A 16,839-nucleotide genomic window follows, 5' to 3' on the forward strand; every position below is an offset into this window, starting at 1 on the left:
TATATATAGTATTGATCTTAAAACTGTCATATTTTAGCTACCGGTAATTTTAAATTTTTGTCTTTATATAATATCTTTATAAAAAATAATACAATCTTGAGGGCTTGTTTCTTTAAGGCATTTTGCTTTTTTAAATTTTTAAAGCCATTTTTTTTTCAATAATTAATTTTCTATGTTGAATTTGACTAAGGTTCTGCAGCTTGTCATCTAGACAAACTAGTTCTATACATTTCATAGCTGTATTATCACATTGATGATTCTGTGATGCTCCAGAAACATTCCTTACTATTTTGTTAGTTGTTTTCACTTCTAGAGAACCAGTCTTTATAGTTGTCATTGAGACTTTCAGTGCATGAGGACAGAGAAAGCAAGTCACATGACAGTAGATAGGATAAAACATCTTGATTGAAGTGTTTGTATCAAATGTACTTTGTAAAGGACTATTCAGAACAGTGCACATTTAGTCCAGTAGTAATGTTGGATTCTGTTTGAAAAAATTAATAAAACATGCAAACAAAGAATAAAAAGATCACAAGTTTGTTTGATCTAACTCATTATAACAAAACATGTCTACATAACAGTTGACAAAAAGCATTTCTCTATTTTTTACTCCTCATTAATAATAGTTTCATTTCTATAGCACTACAAACAAAATGTATGATGAACGTGTGATGGTCTTTTTCAAGTTCTGAACTACTGAACTGATTTTCTGAAGGTAGAATTTCACTGGAAGCTTTTTCTTCTTCACAGGATTTGAAAGCATTATTAAGTTCATCCAACTATAATAGTAAGCCTCCATAAGTTTTGGTAGTTGTTATTTTGGCTACATGATTCTTAAAATTGTTAACCAAATAAACAATCTGCCATGTGTCTGCAACTTCTCAAGGGAAATTGTACTTTGTATCACTTGATACACTTTTAAATATCATTTGATTAATTCTTATTCTCTACAAAAGTGATCCATTTTGAGATCACACTATGCAGTTGACAGTGCTGTGCTGGACTAGAATATACTTTCACGAATCTAGGGTAAACACTATACGAAGGATCAAGGTGAAGAGATGAATATTTATTTTCTTGACTACTTATGAGAAATGATTACACACAGCTAAATGTTTATGTTAGCTATAAGTTCACTGTCGCCGCCACTGCATTCTTCTATCATACAAGTTTCACTGTTGCCGACTATGTCTAAACGTTTCTATAGGGTTCACTATTTTGCTTGCTACTAAAAGGTCACAATACGTGCCGCTTCTCGTTGTCTCTGGAACGATAGTGACTAGTGTACATACACAAACAGAAATGTCTTCCACTAACAGGAAAGACCCTTTCCACAGATTCCTCTCAGGACTTTTTTTCTGACCAGACAACCTACACTGCTTCTCACCTGCTCACCACACTGGCAATGATCCCTTCTACAACTCAGGCGGTTCTAAGCTATCTCTAATTTTGCTTCTTCATTTACTTAGCCGGAATCAACAGTCAGCCATCTTGTCATCACTGTTCCCCACTCGTCTTAAACAGTGCACTGGTGCGCACCATATGCTTCAGTGTAGGAGCAGAGCTAGAACAATACTTATCTTTTTGTCGTGGCTGGTTACGATACAGTGGGCTGCACACAAAACTAAGACATTATGCCACGGCTTTAACTTTTGTAACCCGAGTCTTGGACATAAAGACTGTCACTGACCTAAAGACAAAACACGGAGAGACATTGAGCACCTTGCAAAAAAAAAAAACATCTATTAGGAACTTGAAGCGTTTCTGCGTTCTCATAAGAATTTCTCCAAACGGATAGGCGTGGACCGGGAGCTTTTCACCACAATTTAAATCCCGTCTGAAGGTTTCTCAATGGTAGCGCCCATTACTGCGAGTGGGTCGTGCCTTATACCGGTAGGTAGCGCCCATTACTGCGAGTGGGTCGTGCCTTATACCGGTAGGTAGCGCACAGTTCTAGACCACGCTTGCTATGAGCGACTGAAGGCTGCGCTAACTAGATCTACTAGGAAATTCTTCATATTCCTGTACCCGACACTCCAGCCTGTGGTATTTGGTGACGGCCCCTTTGTGGTACGGCGTGGCGGACTTATTGGACTGGGTCAGTCATGTTCACCTCTGAACAACGAAAAGGTCGATTGAGGTAACGTGAAGGGGGCCAGGTTTATAACCGTTGCTCGCCTAAATGTCACCACTAATAGACGTTTTCACTGAGGTGCCACTTAGAGGTCACGGGGAGCTAGAATTACCTCGAACATTGACCACTAGATTCACTGACCTTAAAATAGGTAAGAAACACCAGATGAAGACCAAATTATCTTTGTGATCGAAGTATAGAAGGATATCATTATATATGGTATAGCCTAGTATCTTAAAAAATATTTGTAAACTTGAAGATGTAGGCCTATCTAAGAAAATCACAATCTGCAAAAATCACGACAGAACGTTAAAAAAAAAATCTCAGTTCCTTGTCAGTTTCTCTGCTATTCATTTTCATTGATACATTTCAGAAGTTTCACACTCCTCCTCTAGCAGGGCAGCAGGATATGATTATGAACAGGCTTCGAAATGGTCCGTGTTACTTACAGTGGGAATAGCCATTGTTAGTTTCACGTGGCCATGGGTAGTCGTTTTTATTAAATATTTAAAGTAGATTTTTCTAGATCTAGGCTAGGTACATTGTTTTTCTCTCTCATATTTTGTATACTCCCCTCCGCCTCCTTCCACTAATGGAATAGAATCTAGGTCTAGATTCAGAATAAAGAATCTAGAAGCCAAGTGTTGATAAGAAAGACACTTTATTATGACCTAGTAAAAAGGTGAATGCAAAACAATACTAGACTATAAATATTTATTTCGACTTTTTTCTTTTTCATAGTTCATTACAAGTACAATATGTACGGTAGATTTTTATCTATTATAGATTAGTCTGTCTGTAGTTTAAAAAATAATCTAGGTTAAAAAAAAAGTAGATCTACATCTAATATCTAGATTTAGAGCCTAGTACATGAAGATTGAGCTCAGCTTATTCCTACGGAAACATAATTTGCGTCAAGGCGAGGAAAATGTGCCTTACATTTTTTAAGTAGCTAAGAAAATCTATAATCTATATAATTTACTATAAATGTTATATCTATATAGCCTGACTATGTAGATCTATATAGACCTAAAATTAGCATACATGGCACATGCCTACACCTACATTGCCATTACAATACAAATACAGATAATTAAATCTAGATCTAGAGATCTATAATATAGTCTAAATCTCTCTTAGTGAGTAACACAAACGCTTAGAATTATTAGATTAACTTATATATAGAATATATATATATATCATATGCCATATGGTCATTATATAGATCTATATGGAAAGTTAAGGAAGCCTACTTGCAAAACGGTACATTAAATATCTAATATTTGTTAAAGAAAATTCTGTCAATTTACGACAGATGAATCTGGATATAACTAAACTAGAATGCTCCTGATCAGAGTCTATTGTCTTTGGATATGATTTATTTTCACTAAGTTGACACTTGACAGATCATGATGCAGTCTCCTTCTAGACTCTAGTCATCACTAAATCTTTAGTTGATTAATTTAGCTAATTTTAAATGTTCAATATTATATTATAGTTAGAGGCAAATAAACGTTAGGACTATATATATCTATAAGAATTTATGAAATTCTAAAAATGTTAATGGAGTTGAAGCACCTTTCTATTTAATTTATAGTAGGTCTTTTAAAAAATTTGATTTTTCCATATTTTTGGCATCATTATCAAACTCTTGAGTGAGAGTTTTGAGAGCAGAAAATATCATCTGTTTAGAAAAACAATGGATATAAGCTTTTAGAATTCATTATAAAAAACAATTTTAAAACTTTTTATTTTATAAGTGTACAAAACAAATTGTCAGATCATGCAATCAAGTGTGTGCAGACAAACATGCTAATTAAGTGTGTGCAGACAAACATGCTAATTAAGTGTGTGCAGACAAACATGCTAATTAAGTGTGTGCAGACAAACATGCTAATTAAGTGTGTGCAGACAAACATGCTAATTAAGTGTGTGCAGACAAACATGCTAATTAAGTTATAAAATTAATATAATTTTTCAGCTTGAACAAAGCTTCATTTCTTTCAGCATTATATTTATGTTTGTTAGCAGAATGACTGTTTAAACCATTAGAACTTTTAGGGTTTTTAGTCTTTGGTACAATAGAACTGTCAAGAATATTACAATCTAAATTTTCATTAAAAACACACACACCATGATGTTTATATCAAGCAAATGAAAGAAAACAATAAGATAATTATTCAAAACCTTAAAAAAAATTTTCTCAAAGTGACATTTGAGACTTGGAATGAGTTGAATGAACTATTGAGTGGAATCAATGAAAACATGTTAAATTGTGAATTGACAGCAAAAATTTATTAACTTTTTTTAGGAGTTTATTTTTGAATTATATTTCTTTGACTCTATGAATCAATACTCCTCCCCATTAGCTTGACAATTCATAATTTATCCTTTAAAGTAATGTCTGTAATTTATTTCACTCCATCCCCACAGAAGTTTCAAATTGGCATCAATTCAAGTACATTTATTTTTAAATAGTCATTGATAAACTGTAACTGTTTTAGTAAAAAAAAAATCTTAAGAAAATTAAAGTACTAAAACACAAGTGTTGTCTTTATAAATGAATGCTGATTTCATGTCAAAAGTTAAAAAAATGAAAAGAAGGAGTAAAAAGGTTATTTCCCCTTCATATTTAGTAGAGAGAAAGTGTTTTTACTATTGCATAACCCCTGAAACAAAAAAACACAAACAAAGTGTGAGATTTATATATGAAAAGTACCAATCCTAAATGAAGTCAACTTAAAGCTACAAAAAAAAGTAGATTAATCTAAATCCTTTGGCTTACTTTTTTTTTTTTAGTTCAACATGTGACAATGTGACTGAGTGTAACTTTGCATTCATTGAGTGATAATGATTAGATGTAATGTGATAACAAGCATGTTGAAAGGGATTTGAAAAAGGACTAATATTTATAGTACAACAATTAGTTGTATTGTGCGATGGATAACCACAATGCTGAGCAACTTGAGCCTTTCACTGTATCTGAGAAAGTTAACAATGTTGAGGAAGAGAAACAACCTGTTGGTGTCATCACTAAGCTCAAGACAGACTTGGCTTACAGAAAGAGAGTATTCCAATCACTTCTGTTGTCAGTTTCCAGCTTTACATTGGTATTTACCATCATGTAAATATTGAACATTAAAATTATTTTGATGTTCTTGTAGTTGAATTGTAGTTCTTTTTATCATTTAATGTAAAATGATTAGCAGCAACATAGTCTGGTTTTAAAAAATAGAATTTGAAGAAACCTTTATTTTAGAACCATTCTTCTTCACTATTAAGCATAACAAAGTAGTGGTTTTTCAGCTTTTAAGTGGTTAAACATAATTATTATGGTAACTGCCATCCTTGTAGACTGTTACGGAGGTTTTGGCAAATAAAAGATTACTTTTAGTGTTATCATGTCTGTAGGTGGTAAATAAAGCATCATGACAAATGGTATCTCAGAGAAGGCAAATTTAAAATGATTTAGTTATTCTTTCACTTCATGTAAAATTTGGGATGAATTTCTGTCATTATTTATAATCTTACACACATAAAAAGAATAACAAAGTTTAGCCAACATTCAGATGGTCTGTTTAGGAATTTGTGCAAAAAATGGCATTAATTTAAAAAAAAAAAGGAGATTTAGACTATTTCTAAATTAGAGAAAAACTGTTTGAGAATGTTTTTGCAGATCTAAGCCAGTATTAAGTCTTTAGGTGCTTGGGAAGGTAGGAAGTTAGGGACAATGAGACTGTGAAAGATAGAGACAAAGAGATGCATAATAAGCTTTGGCCAAAAATGGGCAGGAAACTTGAGCAAGATTGGGTTATGCAAAGGGAAAGTGTTGACTGTAAACAAAGGTGGTGTGGTGCAAATCAGAGGATAGGAGACAAAGAGGGTGGGGGGATAATGTTAGTTGAGCAGAAATGAAATACATATAAGTAACTGTGATTGAGTGACAGAAAAGTAGAGTGGAAGAAAGGCAAATGGAAGGGAGTGAAGTACGTTAGGCTCTTTTGTTTTTAACACCTTCACTTAGAACAGGTGGTTTACTTAACATTTATTAAATATATGAGACTTACAAAGCCCTTTTAACTAAATACTTTACAAATATTATCTATTTTCTATAATTTATAAACTCATGCTTACTCTCTTTTTATTAGGGAATTGTTCTTGGACAGCAAGGACCTTCGTTTCTTGACTTACAGATCATAACCAATACGGATGTTGTACAAGCATCAGCATTTTTCACATCTGCTTCCTTTGGTTATATGGTTGGCTCTTTTATCAGTGGCTTTGTTCATGGGAAGGTACAATACATTGTTTTGAGAGCTCAATGACCTCCTTTGCTCCTATTCTCAATTGACTCTTGATAGTCTGACGGTTATAGGATCTAGGGAATGTCAGATTACTGAAAATGTCACATTACCAAATCTTTACTGTACTTAAAAAATTGGTTGTATACATCAAGATAATTCAAAAATTTATTTATGATGTTATAAAATACTCTCAGACTTTTAATAAACAATAGATGAAAAAAAAATGTGTATTGATCTAAATAATGTAAAACAGGATTTCAGCATTCACATACAGTACTAATTTAAATGACAATTTAAGCCTAACTACAGTTTAAAAAATTATCTGCTCTAGTATACATTAATTACATGAATTAACACATTGTATTTAAAAATCTGTAATATTCTTTTGGTTCTTTCTACACAAACTCGATTTTTTCTGAATGTCTTTCAACATTAAAACATGCATGAGCAGATGTTGTATGCATCGACATCTCATCAGATTTCTGAGTGTGCCTGATTCAAAAGTGTTGAATTATCAAGAGTCAACTGTATTTTGATGTGTCTTTTGTAGCTGTTAGAATCCCTAGATAATTGAATTTTTTTAAATTAAACTTTTAACAGTTACATCTTATCTGAAGAAATGATGACAAAACTGAAACCAGGGAAAGGAAATACTAAGGGAATAAAAAAAAAAAAGAATGAAATGTAAACATGTCCAAGGAGTAAATCTCAACTCACAGATAAACTATTGTGATTTGACCTTTCAAATTTAGCCTAACTACTAATGTTGGATTATAATCTAGTCTACTTGATAAAGTTTTTTTGTTTTTTAAATTAAATTTAAATTCATATACTAATATTCACATATGCCATTATGGTACCAGTATTTATGTTTTTCAAGAAGTGTCAGGGTATTATATTTCAGAGGGTAAGGGTATACTGAATAGAAGTTTATTAAATGAATTTTCACTTCAGTTTTAATGCTGTTAGATACTGCAGCTCTTCATTAAAAAACAACACCAAAAAAAGAAAGCTTTGTTTTTTAAAAATACAAAGTCTGCTTAATGAATTTAAAATGTTCTATTCAGGTCAATAACAATATAAACATGGCAGTTGTATGTGCTGGAGCTGGTCTAGGTGCTATTACAACTCCTCATTGTTCCTCTTACTACCTCATGATTGCTATTAGATTTACAACGAATATGTTTTGTGGTGGAATTGATACATGTAAGTATAAACATGATAGTTTGGGCATTTTGTTCATTTAGTGTTTATGAACACCATGATCATCTAATTACTTTATATCTTGACTGGTCATTACTGTTGGAAAGTATATTATCCTGTGCATACTTTTCTAAGACCTGAGTGCTGAAACAAAACCACCAAAAGCTCAGGAAGTCTGGGAGCACAGGAAGGGGGAAGGCATTGTCTTATACCTTGTGTGGTTCAAGCCAAACTTTTAACCCTTCCACTGATGGAAGGAAAAGGAAACCTTGGTTTATGTTCATAGTGCTTGTCCAAGATTTGCAAAACTCTCATTGGGTCTGGTAAGTCACTTGCTCTTGATATATGGATACATATTTGAAGATTATTGACATGGGGTGGGTTAGAAAGACCCACATGTATCCATTTGTCTAAATTTCTGGTGGCAGGCCTGATACTTGCACTATGCCCAAATGCAGTTTCTATTATGTGCTTTTAAAAGGGAGGATTTTAACCTATTAAGCCCTTACTCAAATGGAGTTTGATAATAATGCTTTTATTTGTCAATTGTATTCATTTTAGTCACATAATATGCTTGTGATTTCATAGATTAAGTACAAGAAATTTTTTTTTTTTTTTTTACATTTTCATTGTGGCAGTTTTTCAATGCAAAGCATTTGTGTTAATTGTTCAATTGTTCAGCTTTTTTTAGAGGTTTGGTAGGAAGTACACTGTGGTTTGAATCTAGTATCCAAAAAAAAATTCAGCTGGAAATTTTTGTTTTCATTCAATAAATTGATTATTACGTAAAAGCTCTAGAGCCTATAACCTTAAAGAAAACTAATTAACAGTAAAAGTGCAAGGCCATCCTTGTCAAGAGATAGGAACCAAAATGAGAGAGGCATAGAAATAGATATGTAAGGTTATAGAAACACTTTGTTGATTTTCTAAAATCTTGTGGTTATAATGAAATTCTTTTTATATTTCTTTACAGTGGTTAATGCGGAACATATGTCAATCTGGGGCAGTGAAGCACAGGCATTACTTCAAGTTATCCATTTTACTTTTGCTTTTGGAGGAGTTATCACCCCTTTATTTACTGAACCATTCCTTACTCCCAAAGATGTAAAAATGGCAAATTTATCAAATTATTTAAATGTAACCGGGCATAACTTATCAATCAATTTAAGCTCTTTTAATGAAGGGACAAACTCAACATTACTTCCTTCAGAGTTTAACAAGTACACAGATTTTAATCTTACCAACAGTTCTGAAATTTTCCTGGATAACATATCTGCTGAGCTTAAATACAGGACTACAAAAGTGCATTATGCTTTCCTTATAGCTGGATGCATAGCTATTATGACATCTATACCATTTTTCATCATGATTTTCTATGACAAGAAATCTAAAACGCCCCATGACGAAAACTATATTCAAGTCCCTTCTAGAAAACTTCCACTTCATTTACACATCTTCCTTATTATAACACTTTGCTTTTTCTTTCTTGTTTATTGCTGCGTTGAAGACACGTTTGCTTCATTTCTCATGACCTTTCTTGTTAAAGAATACGAGGAGGTTTCAAAATCAAAAGGTGCTTACATAACAACTTTCTACTGGGCTTCTTTTGCCTTGGGAAGATTTCTTTGTATCTTTGTTTGCAAATTTCTCATAGCAGTGAAGGTTATTACATTGTACACAATCTTGATGGTCTTGGCTTATTCAGGTTTTACAATTTGTGCCACCTATGGGTTGATTGATGGGCTGACAGTATTTGCTGGCATGGCAGGTATATCCATGGCACCAGTGTTTGCTTCAGGGTTTAATTGGGCCGGTTCAGAGCTTTTGCAGGTCACAGGTTGGATATCCTCTTTCATTCTCATTGGCAGTTCTATTGGCATGATGATCAATCCACTTATAATAGGAAACCTCATGGAGAGGCTCTCTAACATGTGGTTCTGTTATGTTCTTCTAAGTCAAACATTTTTATTGTGTGGTGTTTTTGTATTTTTACTTTCACTGAACAGATTATATATTAATAAAGTGTATGGCACAGTAGGAGGGCAGCGTTCATTGGAAATTGAAGTAGATGCTCCGGAAAAAGAAACTGAGCCTAGACTCTTAAACTCTGGGAATGAAAATAAAACTTCAGTATGACACAATTATTCATGGGAATTATAATTTAGATTGTTTTAAACTATATTTATTGAATGAGATGCAGACTGACAAAAGAGTACCTTAATGGAAAAGTAATTTTTATAAGTTTAAATAAAAAAGATTCGATAGATAATTTTCTCAGCTACACAGTAGATTTGGGCACATTAAATAACAGATACCAATATATTGAATTATCCATATATGCCAAACAGATTAATGCCAAAAATTGCTCTCAAACATTTAAAAAATTCTATCGACTCCTACATCAATCACTCAATGGATCCCAGGAAACACAAAAAATTATGCAACTCTGATTGCTTACATATTGGCCAAATATAGGCAAGCACTTTACCTGGAAGATGGGAAGAAAACCCTTGAGAAAAACTAACAATGGCCCATCTCTCACTTGACTTACTACAAAGTATCTTGCCATGACCTACATAACATACTACAAAGTATCTTGCCATGACCTACATAACCTTTTTGTTTCAAGAGAAAGATATTTCAAAATAATTTATTAGTAAATATTTTTGAAAATTTGACATTATTTTATTTTAATTGTACAAAGAAATCTCAAAAAACTAAATTAGCATTTTTTTCAGATTATTCTCCTAAGCTTTAATTAGAAATCATTGAAGCTGTGTGCCATTACAATATCATTAGCTATTTGAACCTATAAGCCTACAATACAGCAAACCAATATAATGTCCATCACTTGAAATTGATCAGAATATAGTCGAATCGCTTAAAGCATCATTTAATCCTTCACCTAGTGATTGATTTTGACAGATATTGCCATTGATTTTGGCTGTAGTTGAGACATAAATTGTGATTTCCTATTTATTTAAAAGAATATATTAAAATGGCATGACATTGTTATTATCTATTTTATTGATTTATTTCAGACGAGGAGGAGGAGCAACCAGTTATTCAAATTAAAAGAATTATTTTTATTTTACATTGATGAAATTTAAATTAAGAAGAAATTTTCTTAGTTGGCATAAAATATGTATGACTATTTCATAATGAAATTAAAAAGCCTAATTCTTATTTCTATTTGTTCAAACTTTCCGAGAACAGAAATTCAAATTCTGATTATGTGCTGCTGAGTTAAAAAAAAAATGCATTTCTATTTCTCATGATGGCACTAATTAAACATAGTAAGACATTTGGTGACAGTACACACTATTTTGTTTAATCTAAGTACTTCTTGAAAATGTCACCTGTTCATTTGTTAAATCTTGTATTGTATGTTATGAACATATGTAAGCAATTTGATACATGGAGGATGTAAGTTTAAAAAAATATTTTTGAGAAAAAGAAAAAAAAAGTAAGTTAAAAAAATAATTTTGTCAATGCATTTTTCCTAATAAAACTTAAAAATACTTCAGTAGGTCATTTAAAAAGGAAGATTAATTATGGCTACAAATGATACCCTTCTGTTACCCTGGTGTTTCATGGCTTGCTCCTCCCCTTAAACATTCCAATTTAGTATAGTGCCAGTATTTTAAAAATTACATGCTTTAAATGTCGTTCACAGGATTATATTTATTTTATTGTATTTATTGTCTGTGGCTTATTAAAAGTTTAATGGTTAAAAAAATCAGTCTGGTTCAAAATGTGTTATAATAGGCCTATAGCTTGTAAAATGTGTGAACATTTTCCCCACTTGTATTATAAATTCTTGTGTTATGGGTAAAAGTTATTTCTAAAGTAAGTTACTAATTCAAAATTAATGGGGTTATTTAATTAATAATTTTTAATTTTTAAAAAAATTCTTCCAATGAGTTTTTTTAAAACAAATTACAATTATCAAACAATATTAACATATCTCTAGCTAAAGAAAAGTGCCAATGAAGGATTTAAATTTTAAAATTATTTTTAATAGCATCACAGCATAAATAATTCAAAATTGTTACAATGTAAAAATATTCCAAAATTGACACAATATTGGTAGAAGAAAAAGTACCTTATTGAATGTACTGACAGACACCCTGAAAACATTAGTACCTTAAACTGAAAAATATAAATTGAAGTCAATCAAAAGGGATGGGTGATGATTCCTTAAACTGCTGTTGGCAAGCATGGTACGGTACATGGTATGTTACATTAAAAGTATTTGTACAGTTGTCAAAACAAAAATCATCCTTAGTAGTTAGTATCTGCAATCCTTGCAGCCTGAAGTTTAAAACTTTCCAACTGATTCCAGAAATGTTCACTATTATTACAAATTTCATGACATGATGCAGCATTCTTAGCATCATGTGATGCAGCCTCTTCATTGCCTTTTGTACTGTCCACAATACTCTTACTCATGCACGATCCTAAGACTGGTGATCCGTCGACTAAACTGTCCTTTTTTTCTAAGGTTACATCACTTTTTAACATATTGGGTATTTTGTTTATGAGGTCAGAACATGACGATAACAAATTTGTAATTGCAGGAATTGAGTTTGTGTCTACAGCTTGAGATAATACAACAGGACTGGTGGATAGCTTGGGTGGAATACTTATTTGAGCACTGTGGATAAAAAAAAAAATATTTGGTTGGTAACTCTAAAAAAAAATCTGGAACATGTTTTGATATTTTCTTACTTGGGACTAGATTTAATTTATTATAATATTTTTTTTTTTGCATGTTTCTTAGAATTAGATGGCACTGATAAGTTGAACTCTTTTATATTTATTGACAACAAATTAAATAAAAACATTTTTTTATAACTGTAGTGGTGATGCAGATAGGGGTAGTTGTTGCTGATACATGTGACACAGGCTTGCATGCTTCTAGCGGTCAACAGAGTTGCAGGACTAGGGACAGACCTACAGGAAAGTGCAGGTATGAATACTACACCTGCGATATGGTTATAGGAATTCGTAGAAAGCACTGGTGTTTCTGGGATTTTTCTAGAAGGCCTTGATGGACCCTATATAAAGAGTGAGAGTCAGATGACTAGGTCAGGGACAGCTCAGGACAAGAAGACATGCCGGATGAGACACAAAGAGACCATGTTTTTATTTACTACAGCAGTATGGTTATGTACAGTGAAGCATTTGTACAATGTTTTGTGTTTCCAATTGTACAGTATTGATTGTTAATTTAATGTATTGGACTAATTAAAGAATATGTCATGTGGAGCCAGCTTTGTCAAGTTTTTGTGTTTTTTATGTTATGTTGTGCAGTGTTTGCGGAGAGCCTGATAGCAATACTTAAATGAGAATAAAAAAATAATGCATCGGAAAGTTGTAGCAAGTGAATAAAAAAATGTGTTTCCAACTTTGTTCGAGGGCATTTTATGAGAATAGCTAAATTTCTAAATATTTTAATCAGTCATAAAGTCTGATTTAAAAACTTATTGGTCAGCATTTATAATATCTTTATAAGTTATGTATTCATAGTAAATTAATTTATTTTAATACCTATGATCCCAATATCTTATCAGTTACATACCGCTAATCTATTTAGTTAAGTAAAAAAAGATGAAAAAAAAAAAAAGGATACTTAGAAATGCTTAGTCTCAAAATGCATGACAGGTCATTATTTTAAGAAATTTAAAAAAATTAGTGTACACACAACTACTAAAGAATAGACAGTGATTTTATTTTTGTATATTAACTACCTTAAATTGCCTTGAATATTTCCAGCAGCAAATGACATTTTCAATGCTTCATTAAATGCTGCATTGAATCCCTTTTGTAAACATTGTTCAAAGCCTTCTTCCATTCCAGCACGATAGCCTTCCTTTAGAATGAATACAGAATTGTGTTAGATATAAATTATACAATTTAAAAAATAAATACAGAATTTGAAACAAGAAGCCATATATCAAATTAGCTTTTACAAGCAGACCGATAATCTTAATTTAAAATACATAAAAACTTTATCATTATAGTAAATTTATTCTTTTTTTTTTTTTTTTTTTGCGGTTTAGTTCATTTAATTTCCTCATCATTCTCTCAGTCATAACCAGGGTCAAGACAAATGGTTCATAGACACCTGTTCACCAACAATAGACTCATGAAAAATGGTTTACTAAATAAATCTCTTAAAATCTTGTGGAATTCAGGTGAATGTGAAAATACTCTGATGAATCTATAGCTGGACATTTCTGCTTTTATGAATGAGTATCATATACAGTAGTATATAGTCCCACTGTGTAGTCATATTTGCATTAGGGTTGAGCAGTTTATAAGCCTTATTTCAGGATTTGTCTGCTACAAATAATAAACTAGTATTATCCTACAGGTCACTAAACAAGGATTAACAAAAAAATAAATCAAGTAGAGTAATGGAAGAGCAGAAAAATTGAGATATAAAAAGCAAATGAAGTCAATTGCCAAGAGCTGCAATAAAATCACTTATTTATTTTCTTGCCAGTTTGTCATAAAAGATTCAAAATTTTGTTAAACCTCATGATATAATGTTCACAAAGGTACATAAAAAATCCCATTTAGTACTGGATTCAATTTAAACTAATTAAGGTTGTTGTAGGAATATTGTTAATGTTTTTAAAACAAGTAGAAATACAATATATATAGATATTTAGGTCTATAGATATGTTACATACACTCACACAGCATTCATTTGTTAAGTTTTTAGTGCATTATATATATTAATATATTTACTGCCATATGGCAAGTAATTTGTGAGCCGGTTATATCTAGTATACTAAAATGGTCAATTTTTATACCCATTCTGTCCTTAGGCCAAGTTAGGCTTAGCCTTAGTTTAGGGCGCCTTACGGCTTAGGCTATATTTAAGCTAAGGCTGGCTTAAGCCTCTACTCTTACTCTTACTTAGCAGTAGCAGGCAGGGTGACGATGTCCATTAAAATGATTATGTATGTGTAAATCTGATCTATTAGCCTAGACTCTATTCTTAATTTTTCTGATCGAAACTCACATTTTTTAAATTGGCATCAACCTTCTCCCAATCCCCAATTAAATGGTCCTGGAAGTCATCGTCACACATAAAATCGTCGATTTGTTCAGCCATTTTCGGTCTGTAACAACTGAACTAACAAAACATGTAAAGATTCTGTAATCTGTATGAATCACGAGTGTTCAAATTTTAATAATTCTAGGCTTCTTTTATTTTATGAGTATAACTGTATATCTAGAGTTTCTAGACTTTAGACCTAGATCTAGATTTAGATCTATTCTAGATCAAAAGTTATGTTATTGTTTTATTCTATTTTTTCCCCCAGACACATAAGATCTAGATTGTATTTATCTTCTTAGTAAAAGAGCTCATATTTTTAAACTCAATGTATATAGTTTAGTGCTCATTCATTTAGTACACTTAGCGTACTCAAAAATGTACCCTTTCAGTGTACAAGAACAAGACTGACCAGAGACGAGTTAAAAAAACAAACAACAACAACTAATCACCAGGCAAATTATTTCTTCAATATTCATCATCGGGAAAGTTCATCGGGTAATCCTTACACTCAGTCGGTCAATTGGTGGAATAACGGACGACCGTGGTGAGGTGAACACATTTGATAGAGGCCTATGGGATCTAGATCTATGTGGCTCGAAGAAAAACATGAGATATCATAGTTACATTATTAATAATGTACATGTACACCAGTCTAGTGACTAGGCCTACACATTGCACAATGCACACCGTAGCTCCAGTGGCGGCCTGGGTTAAAGAATATGTTGGTGGGGAACCCCCCCCTCCCCCCCCCCCCCCCCATTTCCAAAAAAATTTAGTGTGTGACATAAAATATCGGGACATTTTCCATGTAATAAGGTCATTATGTTTGATTCAGTAATGACTCCTTACAAGTACACACAAGTACACCTATTGTACAGCCTCTAAGATTAACGACTAAACGTTGTTTTAAATGAACAAATGAACGTTTGTTTCCCAATAGACACATTTTCATTGTAAACATTTCTACGGGTCAAACTATTAAACATCGATACAAACTAAAATCTAGTTCTATATGTTCTATGTAAATAAATTAACAGTAAATAGATCTCACACTCATTTTCTAAAATTTCATTTTTCTGGCCTTTTTATTAGCAAAGTTCAAATTCAGTGCAACTATTTCTAAATATTTGGCTGTGACATTGTTTAGAAAACATGATGTTAGAGAACTAGTTTGAAGGTAATTATGTATGAGTTAAAAAAAAAAGCCAAATCTCACAGAATAGCTATGTCTTTTTGGTGGCTTCTTTGAAGGATTACATCTCTGAAAATATTCTTTGGTAGGCTTAATATCATCTGGGTAAGATGAGACTAGAAGAAAGGTGACATCATATAATGTAGGCCTACTTTATCGTTGGTACTTGAAATGAAACTGAGCATTAACGACAGAAACACGTTGAAAATAATTTTTAATGCCCATAAAATTTGTCAAGTAATTGAGAAAAAAAAATAACATCGATAGTTGATAACATTTTGACTTCGAAAGTCTGCATCTTTAATCATCTCTCCACTAAAGAAACGATTGGAGTGGAAATTGGATTAGCAATCCCAGTTCGAGGTACTTCAGAATAAGTTCAGAAGCCTCATTTTTAGACTCAGAGTCATTTCTTAAATGACTTACTTCATTTATAGATCTTCAGTTGACGCATCTAGATTTTGCTGTTAATTTCCAACATTTTTAATACAAAATTGATTGCGCTTACGATTTTGTACTCAACAGAACAATAGTGTCGAATGTTTCTAATTTTACCCTAAATGCTGCAGCTTGTAGTCTACTTCTGGTAAGTATAGCATCAAAATATCTAAACATCATTGCTGTTAGAGCATCATGACTTGACCACATTATAGGGCACATTTTTTTGAGTGTCCTATAAACTTTTCTCTTTCTCTATTGAATGTAAGAAGCAAACATCTTATTATGCTGCGAGCATAAAACACATACACATTTTTTACACGCCAGAGAAAGCTGCAACTTTTTGAACACAACTGATGGAATCATTCAAGACCAAGTTAAAGTTATGGAACATAGTGCGCAAGCGGCTGCTTTTGTTTGATTAATCACACTGCCCACTCATATTAGCAGCACCATCATAGCCTTTGCCTTGAGCGAGGGAGAAAGATGGAAA

At 32.3% G+C, this 16,839-nt stretch overlaps 2 protein-coding genes across 8 annotated transcripts; one reads left to right on the forward strand and one right to left on the reverse strand.

Moving 5' to 3' along the window:
• The first annotated feature begins 2,859 nt into the window (after positions 1-2,859).
• Positions 2,860-11,383, forward strand: LOC106078673 (sodium-dependent glucose transporter 1-like). Of its 5 annotated transcripts, none has more exons than XM_013239648.2 (5): positions 2,860-2,894; positions 4,934-5,244; positions 6,283-6,429; positions 7,506-7,644; positions 8,615-11,383. In XM_013239648.2, the coding sequence occupies exons 2-5, from the start codon at positions 5,074-5,076 to the stop codon at positions 9,775-9,777; spliced, it is 1,620 nt and encodes a 539-aa protein (XP_013095102.2). In that variant the 5' UTR covers positions 2,860-2,894; positions 4,934-5,073; the 3' UTR covers positions 9,778-11,383. The 5 variants fall into 5 exon arrangements, with proteins under 5 accessions (XP_013095102.2, XP_013095101.2, XP_013095103.2 ...); XM_013239647.2 differs by lacking the exon at positions 2,860-2,894 and adding an exon at positions 2,901-3,082; XM_013239649.2 differs by lacking the exon at positions 2,860-2,894 and adding an exon at positions 2,901-3,064.
• A 255-nt stretch (positions 11,384-11,638) lies between these two features.
• On the reverse strand, positions 11,639-16,638 carry LOC106078674 (uncharacterized). Of its 3 annotated transcripts, none has more exons than XM_056015004.1 (3): positions 16,464-16,638; positions 13,395-13,516; positions 11,639-12,298 (listed from the first exon to the last, which is right to left on the reverse strand). In XM_056015004.1, exons 1-3 carry the CDS (start codon positions 16,566-16,568, stop codon positions 11,926-11,928), a joined length of 600 nt encoding a protein of 199 aa, XP_055870979.1. In that variant the 5' UTR covers positions 16,569-16,638; the 3' UTR covers positions 11,639-11,925. The 3 variants fall into 3 exon arrangements, with proteins under 3 accessions (XP_055870979.1, XP_055870994.1, XP_013095105.2); XM_056015019.1 differs by lacking the exon at positions 16,464-16,638 and adding an exon at positions 15,166-15,207; XM_013239651.2 differs by lacking the exon at positions 16,464-16,638 and adding an exon at positions 14,678-14,986.
• Positions 16,639-16,839: the final 201 nt, after the last annotated feature.

The sequence above is a fragment of the Biomphalaria glabrata genome, chromosome 1, assembly GCF_947242115.1.
Source record: "Biomphalaria glabrata chromosome 1, xgBioGlab47.1, whole genome shotgun sequence".
Classification (NCBI taxonomy): domain Eukaryota; kingdom Metazoa; phylum Mollusca; class Gastropoda; family Planorbidae; genus Biomphalaria; species Biomphalaria glabrata.

Coding starts and splice junctions, on each gene's coding strand:
- LOC106078673 (XM_013239648.2), top strand. CDS start 5,074: ATGGATAACCACAATGCTGAGCAACTTGAGCCTTTCACTGTATCTGAG. Junction 6,430..7,505: donor GTGGCTTTGTTCATGGGAAG/GTACAATACATT, acceptor TGTTCTATTCAG/GTCAATAACAATATAAACAT. Junction 7,645..8,614: donor TTGTGGTGGAATTGATACAT/GTAAGTATAAAC, acceptor ATTTCTTTACAG/TGGTTAATGCGGAACATATG.
- LOC106078674 (XM_056015004.1), bottom strand. CDS start 16,568: ATGTGCCCTATAATGTGGTCAAGTCATGATGCTCTAACAGCAATGATG. Junction 13,517..16,463: donor TACAAGCTGCAGCATTTAGG/GTAAAATTAGAA, acceptor TTCATTCTAAAG/GAAGGCTATCGTGCTGGAAT. Junction 12,299..13,394: donor AATATTCAAGGCAATTTAAG/GTAGTTAATATA, acceptor TTTTATCCACAG/TGCTCAAATAAGTATTCCAC.